The sequence below is a fragment of the Equus przewalskii genome, chromosome 4 (genome assembly GCF_037783145.1).
Source record: "Equus przewalskii isolate Varuska chromosome 4, EquPr2, whole genome shotgun sequence".
Lineage (NCBI taxonomy): Eukaryota > Metazoa > Chordata > Mammalia > Perissodactyla > Equidae > Equus > Equus przewalskii.
This window is the reverse complement of record NC_091834.1, coordinates 91,909,239-91,922,018: the sequence shown is the minus strand read 5'-3', so window position 1 is coordinate 91,922,018 and position 12,780 is coordinate 91,909,239. Positions and strand designations below refer to the sequence as shown.

Here is a 12,780-nt window from a genome sequence, read left to right as displayed (position 1 = left end):
GAGACAGCCTCTGGGAAGTATAACCATCAAATTGTATAACCATCTTTCTTTTCAGCCTCAAAGAAAAGAGTGATTGTGTGGATTTTGTCCATCCTTCCTCTTGTGCGTGTGAAAGTAAAGCAATTCACAAAATACCTACATTTTAATGGGACAGTGGCAGCAACTACACATACTTCGCTTCAATGTAGTCTAAGAATCTGCATGTTGCCCCAGACTGGAGGGCATCTCAGATGCCAGCGGGCGCTCTGACTCTCTGCCTTTTAAAGCACAAATGAAATCTTGCCATGGAGGTCCGGTTTATAAGAGATAAGAGCTGGCTGCTCTGGCTGCAAGGGCTGGTCTTGTGCCCACCCCTCGAACAGCACCTCAAGTAGCTTTACGATTGTTGGGGACTGGAATTGGTCACCCCAAGATATGTCTCTTTGGCATGAGGATTATTTTGGGCTGGTTACTTTTAGAAAACGGCAGACATGAGAGAAACTCTGAGAAGCAGAAGTTACCCTTTGTAAGGGACATTTACATTTGTAAAGGAAATCTCCATCTGTAAAGTTGTCTCCCTCTCTGTACCAGAAAGAAGGGAGATGACCTTATCTCTAGCAACTCTTATCAGTGCAGAAGGCAAGGACTTAAATCTGCATAATAACCTTACTCTTGTTTACTGTGCTTTTCTGGTAATCTCCCATAACTGACTCCCCCCGCCCCCAACATCCTCCTTTGCTTTTAGCTGAGGGTATTTAAGGGGAGAGCCTCTGCCATTTTGGTGAGTTGCTCAGTTTTCCTGAGCCTCTCCCATGTATACATTTTATAAAACTTTGTTTAATTTTCTCCTGTTATTCTGTCTCATGTCAATTTAATTCGTTGTCTGGCCAGAAGGACCCAGAGTGGGTAGAGGAAATGTCTTCCTCCCCTACACTTTGGCAACTTGGACAGGATAAAATTTCACTGGCTGGACACTGCTCCCTCCTGGACTGCTGCAGACAAGAGATCCTGGACCCCTGACGAGAGCCGGCAAGAGGTAAGAGTTCTTACCACGTCAGTCTCCTGGATCTCTGCCTGCAGGATCTAATGGAAGCAAGAGTGGTGAGTTTTCTTGCTTTTTCTAAACTTAGATTAGCAGGAGAAAATTTTGGTGAGGCTAGCTTCTTGGACTCAGTGACTGCAGGATTTGGTTGAGTCCTCATTGGTTGTAGATCCTTTTCCTCCCAGAGATAGTATTTTTCCTTGTCTCCGTCTTTTTTTGTTGTTTGTCATGAGACACAGGCATCTCTATAGGCCTGTTGTCTGGGCCTTTTGTCTTGTTCTATGTCTTGAGAGCTTGGCCTTGTGACCTTTCTGGTCTTTGCCATCGGAGGATGCATGTACCGGCGTGCATTTTGGTGGCCAGTTGAGTAGACTGGGGTTCTGGGACACTCTCGTTGTCTGGCTGTGTTAGCTCTCAAGAGAGTTTGTCATAAGGGGTCCCAATTGCTTTCATAAGGGGCCTTTGTTGTCTGAACCTTTGTTGCTTGCTGTGCAATAGAGACCTTTACTTTCTTAGACTATTTTTGGGAGTGAACTTTCTGGATCTCTTTTGGGACAGCTCTTGCATCCATGGTTAAGCTTATTGGTATGAATTGCTGTTAAGATCCTACTCATCAATGTGGCCAGATGATGGATCATTTAAATTGGGAAAACTTCTAAATTAGGGGAAAAATATGTGAGAGCTCTCATCATAACTTTTATTGGTACCTATGAGCAGGCCAAATTAAAAAGGAAATACACACACACGCAAATAATGACTAGCCTTAAGACCCTGACTCAGGTGACAATTGAATTGATGAAATGTAAAAGTCTAAGTGCTGATAAGATTACAAAGTTTGGAATGCTTGAGCTTATTTATTTATTTTTTTTATAAAGAAGTTATATCAACTTTGCCTGAGTATGTTTTAAAATGTCTGGCTAGCACTATGGAAAGCAGTATGGAGTATCCTCAGAAAATTAAATAGATCTACCATATGATCCAGCTATTCCACTGCTGGATATTTATCCAAAGAACTTGAAAACACAAATGCATAAAGATACACGCATCCCTGTGTTCATTGCAGCATTATTCACAGTAGCCAAGACTTGGAAGCAACCTAGGTACCCATCAAGGGACGAATGGATAAAGAAGATGTGGTATATATACATAATGGAATACTACTCAGCCATAAGAAATGATGAAATCCAGCCATTTGTGACAACATGGAGGGAACTTGAGGGTATTATGTGGTATTATGCTAAGTGAAATAAGTCAGAGGGAGAAAGTCAAATACCGTATGATCTCACTCATAAGTACAGCAAGAATAGCCATTGATTATATAGACTCTTTTAAATCTGCTTTGCTGGGACTTTTTATAAGGAATCTCAAATTGAACTTTAAAGGCCTCTTGAGGCCAGGAAAGCCAAGCCAAGGATTTGTCATCAGGCCTCACCTGCAATACCTCAGATTTGGGTGAATTCCTCTCCTTTGGAGGTCCCCCAAAATATTGAGGTTCCTTGCACTTGCCAGATAAGTGAGCTTCCTTACTTACCAGGTAAGATTGCTGGAATCTCTGTAAACAAGGTACCAGGCCCATATTTCCAAGTAGTTTTATTCCATAAAGTCCGATCCTTGTTTCTCAAAAGCTGTCTGGTCATATCTGAGTCTATGCCTGTTTCTCTCAAATATGACTTTCCATTCAAAGCTTTGGTAAGATAACCAATGTTTCCAGTTGCATCCCATTATAAGGAGAACAGATTCTTATTGAACTTATGCAAATAACTATATTACCACAAAAATAACAATACTCACTAAGTTTCCAAATTCTGGATAGATCAGGTAGGGAGAAAAAGAAAAATGTTTCAGTTCTGCTCACAAAGGTATAATTTCACCAAATTGCTCTAAGTCATAGTTAGCATAAGAGGAAAGAGGAAAAGATTTCCTTAAATCTGAGAAAACAAAACATTAAAAAATCAACAATATTTCAAATGAAAAGTCTTATAAATTATAGTTATCCTCATCAGTGCAGCAACAAACAAACACATAGCAACAGAGATTGGATTGGTGGTTACCATAGGGGAAGTGGGGAGGGGGTGGGCAAAGGGGGGGTTAGGCCCACATGTGTGGTGATGAACTATAATTAGTTTTTGGGGGTGAACATGATGTAATCTACACAGAATTAGAAATATATTACAATGAACATCTGAAAGCTATATAATGGTATAATCCATTATATTACTGCAATTAAAAAAAAAAGTCTGGCTGGGAATACTTCCCTATGCAATATTATAAGACCAAGACTTATTAATAAAGTCATGCCCATGGGCCCATATGTAAATAATTGGGCCAAGTTTATTGAAACTAAACATTTTGAAAACCAATTAGTCTTAATCTGGCTATCTTTGGTAAAAATGAGGGTGATTTAGAGAGAAAAATTATGTTTCCATGAAAACTGTCATACTCATTTGTGGATATTAGATCCTACTTCTGTTGATTGTCTTTGAGGGTTTTTCTATCTGTGGACTGGACAGGATCCTCATTTCTTCTAGTCTCCTGAAATATCTGGCTACAAATCTCTAAACCAACATTTCAATTTTTTCCCTCATTTTCATTTGGAATCATTGAGAACTGAACCTGCTCTTTTTCCCGAAGCCTTGCAAACTGAAGCTGAACATCTTGATATAAACTTAAGAGAGATTCGTGTCTGTTGCTGTGTAAGCTGTAAGCCACTCAGAAAGATACTAGAATGCCTGATGACATCATCAGAGATATCTCAAGCTGCAAAAGATGCTTCACTATGACATCTAGAAATCTTGACTGGCAGCCCTCTGGGCTCAAGAACTGGTTTATAATTTGCTCCAACTATTAACTTTGTTTTTTTTTTTTGTTTCCATAGAAATACTTTTATTAAATACCCAATTGCTTGCTTCTACAATATAGGCATAACTTTGGGAACCCACCTGCATCACCGCCTTCTAAAACAGATTTAACTGGACTGATCTATTATCAGGACTAAGAAATGTGTTCAGTGAGATGAAAAATCTACCACTCAGCTTCTGGACTATGAAACTTCTTAAACTTTCAAAGGACTGTGAAACTTAAAAGTTTCAAAGGCAGGACTGTGGGGGGCTGGAATTGGCCACCTCTTTGACATGAAGATTATTTTGGGCTGGTTACTTTTAAAAAACTGCAGACATGAGAGAAACTCTGAGAAGCAGAAGTTACCCTTTTTAAAGAGACGTTTACATTTGTAAAGGAAATCTCCATCTGTGAAGGTGTGTCCCTCTCTGTACCAGGAAGAAGGGGGATGACCTTATCTCTAGCAACTCTTATCAGTGCAGAAGGCAAGGACTTAAATCTGCATAATAACCTTACTCTTGTTTACTGTGCTTTTCTGGTAATCTCCCATAACTGACTCCCCAACATCCTCCTTTGTCTTTAGCTGAGGAGGGTATTTAAGATGAGGGCCTCCACCATTTTGGCGAGTTGCTTAGTTTGCCTGAGTCTCTCCTATGTATACATGTTATAAAGCCTTGTTTAATTTTCTCCTGTTCTTCTGTCTCATGTCAATTTAATTTGTTGTCTGGCCAGAAGGACCCAGAGTGGGTAGAGCAAATGTCTTCCTCCCCTACGCTAGCTTTTGCAATTAAGTTTCAACCACTGATTTGGTCCAACTCATACCCTCTCCTCTTAGAAAGTTGATGCTCAGCAAGGTAAAGTGACTCATTTCTGTTCACACTTGCCAGAAATAAATCTTAATTTCCCTTCTTTCTTTTTCTTTTTTGAGTTAGTGTTCTTACCACCACGTCTCACTGTTTTATTTCAAAAATGTCTGCAAAGTGTGCTCCTTACTGAAGCTTTTTATCTCTAAGGAATTAAATCATCACATATTACGGAAACGTTTTCCTTGAATTTCTAAAAAAGTGGAACACATGCTCACATATATGTCCACAACATTGCAAGGGGCAGCAGGCAGATGCTTTTGTTCACATGATTATTTAACGCTTAGGAACAATAAATCCACCCCATCTTACTGCTTAAACGGCAGAGATTCCAAAACTATCTGGTTTTCTGAAAACAGAATCAGCCGAGCGATCCCTTCAGTTGCTGTTGTTGGGGAAATTTCTTTAGACTTTCTGAAAGAGCAATTGGGCAGCTCTGAGTCAATTGCCACCTCTAGAAAATGTGTCTTCCTATTTCAGAGACCTCTCATGTCCCTTTTTATATTATGATTATTTAGATTTTATCCAATCTAAATACATGTTTCCTCTCAAAGGGCAAAAGTTGTTTCATAAAGAGAGTCATTTTGTCCTTTCTTCCTTCTTATGAACCCACCCTCCTCTCCTCCTGATCCCCACTGGAAAAGCTCACAGTGACAGGTGACATCCTTGCACTAAGAGATTTGCTGGGAGAGCAGGAACCAGATCAACTGGCTTCTTTGGAGGTCGATTTTTCAACCATTTATAGAAAAATGGAGGTTCTGAGTGTGGAGTGATGATCATAAGTTCATCTACGGCAAGGACTTGTTCATTCATTCATTCACTCATTCATTGGACAAACATTATGAAGAGCTTACTATGCCCCAGGGGTGTGAGGAAGCATAAACCTATTGTGAGGCCCAGGCATGACAGACCGCTGCAGGTCAGGGCAGAGCAGAAGTGTCCGAAGAGCACCAGCTCCAGGTCCCCCGAGATGACCAGGGAAGGCTGCAGGCAGAGCCAGCGTTGGAGCTGGACTCTGAGACATGGCCTCCATTCTGGAGGTGGAGCTGGAAGGCAGCCACTACAGCAGAGGGGATGGCAGCAGAGAAGAGGAAGACGTGAGGATGAGGAGTGGGACAGTCAGAGCCCTTACCCCAGAAGAGCTGAGGGTCAGACCTGGAAGGATGGTTGGGCTCATGCCACGAACTGCATGCCGGGCTGAGAGGTTTCCATCATTAGGCATCACTGAAGGTTGTCAGCAGGAGTGTGGCAGCATGACTCTGGCAGCTGCCCGTGGGGAGTGGCGAGCTGGGGAGGAAGATCCTGAATCTACTGAGAACAAAAGGAAATATTCCTGAAATAGCGTAGGGACGAAGTAGTGAAGGACAGAGTCGGGGTCCGGCCGGCGGAGTGGGACAGGATAGCCACAGGGAGATAAACTGAGGGAAGAACAAGAGCTGGAGAAGCATTGGACAGACGCGGGGTGAGGACGGAGAGGGCGGCAAAGGTGATTCTCACATTTTGAAATGACAGCAATGCCCTGGCCTGAAGTGAGGGAAAGAAGACAACGATCTGTTTCTGTTGAGGTTATAAGTTTAGTTTCAAATGTGCTGACTCAAAGACTAAGTTTTATGTTTCTTGTGCACCACCCTGGGGGCCCAGAAGAAGCCATGGTTAAAATGGAAGCAATTCCCATGGGGACTGTCTGGAGGAGGGCGGTTCTCAGGGCTCAGAAGGCCCAAGTGCCTTTGGAAATTCGATGTGAAGGCAGCACTGGTCTGGCCCTATTTGGATCCCCTTCCTCCTTCTCCTTTAAAAGTAACTGAAGCTTAAAGGTGAAAATGACTTGAGAATAATAGAAATCACATTAGCACTACTCCCCTCCCGCTATCTTCCACCATTTGGTGGCGATTGACAATCTTGGGGCTACGATTCTATGTCTCATGCTGGCAAGTCCTTGGGCTCATCCGGAGTTAGCTTCATCAGTTTATCCACACAGAGCAGGATGAGGGTGAGAAACCAGAGACTCCAACCAATGGCGGCCGCGATCCAGCCGTATTCATCCACTCCAGCGTGGCAGCACTGGGCCGCTTGCGGGCAGAAGTCGACATCTGGTGGGGAAGGGCGGGCAGAACGACAGGGTGGTCACACTGGCCCCTCCGACTCCTCCTCTGGCATTCATGGTAACAAGAACAACAACAGTCCATAGCTAACATTTATTAAGCATTGCTCCGCGCCACGCACTATGTTAAGTGCTTTATGCACGTTACCTTGTTTATTCCTCACAAAGTGATGGGTACGGTTGTTATTCTCATTTTATATGAAGAAATTGAGGCTGTAACTTGCCCACGGTCACAACATGGCCGAATTAGAACTCAAACCCAATACTGTAGGACTCTAAAGCCATGTTCTTAACCGCTATGTATTATTGCCTCTTCCCCTCCTTTGTAAGTGCCCAGAAGTAAACACATTTGGTCATTCAATGAGGGCAGAATAAAGGAGCCAGACTTACAATAAAGCAAATCTTTCTATTAATGAGACATGAGTAAAAGTGTTTGCTTTATGAACTGCTGGGATCCTTGCTCCTGGAAGTATTCAAGCAGAGGATGAAGAGAAACACCAAAAGGAAGCTCCTGCATTGGGCAGGAATTGGACTAGCTGATTTTTACAGTCTTTCCACTTGCAAATTTCTCCAGAACTCAGGGCATCTTTGGTTGCTGTCCTGGGGATGGGTCATTAAAGCCACCTGTGCCAAAGATTGTGAGCCTGGATGGGGGACAAGGCCAAGAGAGCTTTTTAGACATGCTCTGGGGGCCATGAGCAAACCACACCGGCACACAGGAAGGCCAGGCAGGCACTCAGCCACTCGGTGCCAGTGAACTGAAAGCAAGGAGGATTAAGTTTCCTCCCAGATATGGGGCCAGCTCTGGGGTTAGGGCAGACGGCAGAAGCTTACTGAGGCACTGCTCCAGGGTCTCAAGGTCTGGGTGGTGGGCGGTCAAGGTCGAGTTGTTGCTGCTGCTTGCTTCTGGAAGAAAAGACAGGAGACAGTCTCAGACAGCAGGAGAAACCGTTCCTAGACCTAGAGTTTGAAATCTTTTTTGTAAATCAGTTGTGAGCATTATGAAAGTATTATAGAAGTCTAGGTACGTTGAGACCTCATGCAACAAAGCTAACCCCCAGTTATAGACTGAATTGGGTCCCCCAAGTTCATATGCTGAAGTACTAACCCCCCCGACCCCCCGCCGGTAGTGACTGTATTTGGAGATAAGACCTTTAAAGAGCTAATTGGAAAGTGAAATGGGGTCATATAAGGTGGGCCCCGATCCAAGATGACTGGTGTTCTTAGAAGAAGAAGAGACACCAGGGATGTGCACACACACAGGAAAGACCGTGTGAGGACACAGAGAAATGGTGGCGATCTGTAAGCCAGACAGAGAGACCTCAGGAGAAACCAACCCCGCCGACTCCTGGAGCCTCCACAACTGTGAGAAAATAAATGTCTGCTGTTAAGCCACCCAGTGTGTGATATTGTGTTACGGCAGCCCAGCAGAGGAACACAGCCCCCTTTTCCTATCACGTCTATTCTGCTTCAGAGACGCTTTATCTTCATTTCTCATTGCCCTTCAGTTACCAAGGGCCTGCTGTGCACAGCATTCCAAGCACTCTGTTTTAGCTGCTTTCTATGCATTTCTATAAAATTGTTTTTCTAGTATATATTCACACAATTACTTAAAAATCTGGAACGTCTTTTCATAACTATCTTCAATTCCCTTCCAAACAAACAAACATTGAAATCTGACCTTAATTCTTTATTTCTGATGATGATGATAGTATTACTCAGGCAGATGGTTATCAAAAAAATTAAACACCATACAAGCAAGTCTAGATGTTGCTAGAATACGCAGCACTTAGAATTGTCCCTTGATTAATAAGCAAGTTGCACAATGATAAAAAGAACTTCAGCGGGAATTCTCGAAGTTCTGTCAGAGTTCGGGAGGTGAGGTGGGGCTATGGAGATGAACATAAGGATCCCCGTGGAAGAAGAGCCATTGCCCCCATTCCCGCTCTAACTGAGAACGTGGAGACAGATGACCTAGATCCACTCTGTCTGATGTGGCAGCCACTTGTGGCTATTTAAAGTTGTTAAAATTAAATTAAGTAAAAAATTCAGCTTCGTGGTCATATCAGCCATATTTCAAGCACTCAGTCACCACGTGTGGCTAGTGGCTACCGTGTTGGAAGCACAGCACAGATACGGAACATTTCCATCATCAAAAAATGTTCCCTTAGACAGTGCTAATCTAGGTAGAGAAAGACCAAGAGACCAATTTTGAAAAATCTTGCTGGAAATTATATTGCTGTTCAATCTGCTTCTTTGGGAATGCAAAAGAAAAAACAGGGTTTGGAAACTCTCAAGGCCCCAGTGACTCTAGGTCAGCGTGTCCTTCAAAGGAACTTGTTGTCACATATCAGGATGAGTTAGGAAGAAACTTCCCACACAGTCACAGTCATGAAATTGCTGCTCAGACTAATTTTACGCCACCCGCTCCCAAGCCACTCCAATTCCAACCTAAAGTATAGTCATTCCTTTGATGCAATCTGATTGTCACTGTAAATTATTTACAACTAAATGGCTTAGAGCTTGGCCTTTATTTGTTTTGGAGAAATTGATTTCTCAACATTTTAACTTACCTTAGAACCCAAATAACTTCCTTGGCCCTGACTTTCATCTCCTCTCTACCCTAGAATGGAAGTGGCCTCCATCTAGAGCAAGCGAGTGAAAAAGACCCAGTTAATTGGATGCTAGTATTAGGTTAAACCATATGAAGTTGCCATTTCTATGGGTCTAAATTTCTTCAGTCTTAGCAATTTTATATGGTTCAAACTGAATAGCCTAGTTATAAATACCCTCTTTACACATCACCCTCTGCCCTCAATAGCAGAGCCAGCCAGGGACAGGTGCCACCTGAGTCACTTCCAAAGTCAAGGCTGCCGGAACACCCAACAATTCAGCGCAGTTAAATTTGTCAAGTGTTTTGCAAGGCACTGTGAAGATAAACAGGAGGAAATAAACCACTCTTATTCGGGGAGGGGTGATGCTAGAAAATAAAACAAACATGCTAACATTCACTGAGTGTTTACCATGTTCTTTACATGCAGTAGTCTCATTTCATCTCTACAACCATCCTCTGTATAAGCACCATGATTATCCCTATGTCATACATGAGGAAACTGGAGCACAGAGAGGGTAAGACATTTGCTCAAGGTCACACAGCTAGTCAGTTGTGGAAGCTGGAGCTGGGTTGAGGCTCAGTGGCTTGAGAGCCCACGCTCTGAACCTCCAATGGAGAGACTGTGAAGATGAGGGAGATGTAAAGATTGGAGGGAAAACGGCAAGGATTGGTGCTGAGGAGGAAAAATCAGTCAGGGAGCAGGGCAGACAGTGTTCTGAGGGGAGATGAGGAGTGAGATCAAAGCCAGGGGCAGAAACCAGGGGCAGGAGAGGAGGTTCAGAGCCCAGCCTCGGAGTGCAAGACGGAGGATGCAACTCAACCCCTCCAGCCCCCAGGAGAAAAGGGGGTGATAACCCAACGTCTCCTGTGTGTGTGTTGTGGGGGTGGGGAGTAGGGTGGACAGCGTAGGGAGCTTTCATGTGTGGAGGTTTTGTGAAAGTTGCAAGGGAAGCACAGGTCAAGGGAGGGACAGGGGACCTTAGGCAAGGGGAGAGGGTGTGAAGGGAGGACCATAAACCACATCAGGCAGGGGCGCTGAGAAGGAGCCATTGAGAAACAGTGCCCGAAAGATGTCATTATAGGCCAGTTTAGTCCCCTGATGGGAGAGACTCTGTACATTGCTTTTTCCTCTTTCTTTGTGAAAAAGGCCAACAGAGGTGGCTGCTCCTGTCCTAGCTGAGGATTGGAGTATTGCTCTCGGTCTTAAGCAAATTTAAGACGCCCCCACTCCACCCCACCATCTCCTGCCTAATGCTTCAGATGAGAAAGGACGTTTCCTCTTTCCTTTATGCAGGACCAGCTCTAGCCATGGAATCCTCCTCCTTCCTCCTTCCTTCCCTCCCTCCTTGCCTCACTCTCTCCCTCCCTCCCTCCTTGCCTCACTCTCTCCGGCCCTTCCTCCCTCCCTCCCCTTTCCCAGGGTGGCCAAGAATAAAGCTCACAGTTCTACCTGCCGAGCAAGCCAAGTGGAAGGAGGCGAAGATCAGGCTGAGGACCAGGGCTGCCTGGGGCACAGAGGTGAGGTGCTTCATGCTGGAGAGGGAGGCATCTGTGGGCACCAGCCCTGCAGAGATGTGCTGAGTGCCCTGTGCCATGGGTCCTGTGGGTGCCGCGTCCTGCAGGAGCTTGAAAACCACTCTGTCAGAGGTGACTTTCTGCTCTCTGTTTGGGGGAAAGAGAGGGGGTGGAGCAAAGGAAGCGTTGGCTGTCACAGCTTGCGCTTGCTCGCCTGGGTAGAAATGAAGCTGAGCTACGTTGGCTGCAGGGAGAGGGGAGGGGCGAGTCTGCAGCTCTTCCTTGAGCTCACATTTTGTCTCTACTGAGAAAAAAGAGGAGGAGAGGAGATTTGCGCTCTGCGAAGATGGGTTTGCTGCCTCTTCCAGCTGCGGGTACAGCACTGGCTTCCCTGTTCCATTTAGTCCAATATTTCCTGAGCACCTGCTGTGTGCACTGCCCTCTGCTAAAGTCTGGGAATGCCTGTCCTCAGAGTGCTTTCATTACAAACACATATCATTAAAACACAGAGTAGTGGCTCAGGAAGGACAAAGTACCTTGACTCTCAGCAGCAAGAGGCCACATCCACTGATGGGATGCTTCATGAGGAAGATGGCATTTGAGTTGGGCCTCGAAAGATGGGTAGAAATTTGACGGGCAAAGAGCAGAAGAGGGCAGGGTAGGCAGAAGGGACAGGCGAGCAAAGGCCCAGAGGTAAGAGGTGCTCAGAGTCCACCATGCCCGCAGCACAGATAAGTGCAGGTACCCTGAGGAGGGTGAGGTGGGAAGTGAATGGAGAGCCATGAGGTTGAGCATCTGGTGTGGCAGGCTGGGGAGTTTGAAACAATCAGGAGGCAAAAGGGAAGCTTTGTGAAGGTTTTGAACTGAGTAGTAACTCAATTGGAGCTCTGCCTGCAGTCTAACCCACTTACTGAATACCTCTCATGTATATGAAAGGCATTTGAGACTCAGAGATGGCTAAGACGTGACCCCTACTCTTGATCCCTATTCACAGTCCATCAGTGAGACCAGGGAGTGAAGAAAGAATTGTGATGCAGTATGGTAAGACCCAAACATGGGTGTCTTCCTCAGTGATGGGGCTATGAAAGAGGGAGTGGTGGAATCTACCTGAGTGGTGCAGGCAAAGGAGTCACAGAGGAAGGGATATTTGGGCTGGGTATGGAAGTTTGCATATGCAGATGAGAGTTGATGAGCTGTGTAAGTAAAAGGAATAGCACACACAAAGGCAAGAGAATTGTTTGGGTGCCTGCAGGCTGCCACGTCTGGACATGTGCATTGTGTTCCTGCATAAGTATGGGCCTGGTTAAGAGAGTGAGGGATGAAATCCAGCTCATTCAAAGCTATGCGAAGGACCTGTAAACCATGTGTAAGGCCAGAGTAAGGATGTCTTATTGCAATACATCAGCCCCGAGGAGACACTTTTTTCTAATTTGCCCAAAGGTACAGATTAGTGGTGGCCCTATATTCTTGGATTTGGGGATTGGGAGCAGAAGTGATTTAGGAAGGCTAATCTTCAGGCAGTGTACGGAGATCCAGTTTAGGCCTACCACTTGGTCGAACATTCACCAATTACCGAGTAGCTGCTGCGTGCTGGGTCCTTGGGATGCAGGGGTGGGGGGTCTGAGGTCAGTAAGGCAATGCAGTCCCTGTCCTCAAGGTGCTCAGGGTCCAGTGAGGAATGGACAAATAAATGATGACAACACAATGAAAGTAGTGTGATAAGAGATTTCCACAAAGAATGGGAAAATCATGGCTGAGGGTTGGGGAGTAGGGGACCCAGAGAACACTTCACATGGGGATGGAGATGGCATTTTGACCTGAAACTTGA

At 44.9% G+C, this 12,780-nt stretch overlaps 2 protein-coding genes across 5 annotated transcripts in view; one reads left to right on the top strand and one right to left on the bottom strand.

The window, feature by feature from the left end:
• Positions 1–2,596: 2,596 nt before the first annotated feature.
• TMEM213 (transmembrane protein 213) lies at positions 2,597–11,074 on the bottom strand. Of its 3 annotated transcripts, none has more exons than XM_008532862.2 (3): positions 10,888–11,074; positions 7,658–7,729; positions 2,597–6,812 (listed from the first exon to the last, which is right to left on the bottom strand). In XM_008532862.2, exons 1-3 carry the CDS (start codon positions 11,030–11,032, stop codon positions 6,643–6,645), a joined length of 387 nt encoding a protein of 128 aa, XP_008531084.1. In that variant the 5' UTR covers positions 11,033–11,074; the 3' UTR covers positions 2,597–6,642. The 3 variants fall into 3 exon arrangements, with proteins under 3 accessions (XP_008531084.1, XP_070473982.1, XP_008531085.1); XM_070617881.1 differs by having other exon boundaries at positions 3,871–6,812; positions 7,658–7,726; positions 10,888–11,071; XM_008532863.2 differs by lacking the exon at positions 2,597–6,812 and adding an exon at positions 7,210–7,467 and having other exon boundaries at positions 10,888–11,032.
• Positions 10,897–12,780, top strand: part of ATP6V0A4 (ATPase H+ transporting V0 subunit a4) — a 72,807-nt gene continuing 70,923 nt past the window's right edge. Inside the window, exon 1 of one of the 2 annotated variants that reach the window (XM_070617849.1) lies at positions 10,897–11,084. The gene's annotated coding sequence lies outside the window, so the exon portion shown is untranslated. The remainder of the gene's footprint in view (positions 11,085–12,780) is intronic. The other variant, XM_070617850.1, reaches the window with a different exon arrangement.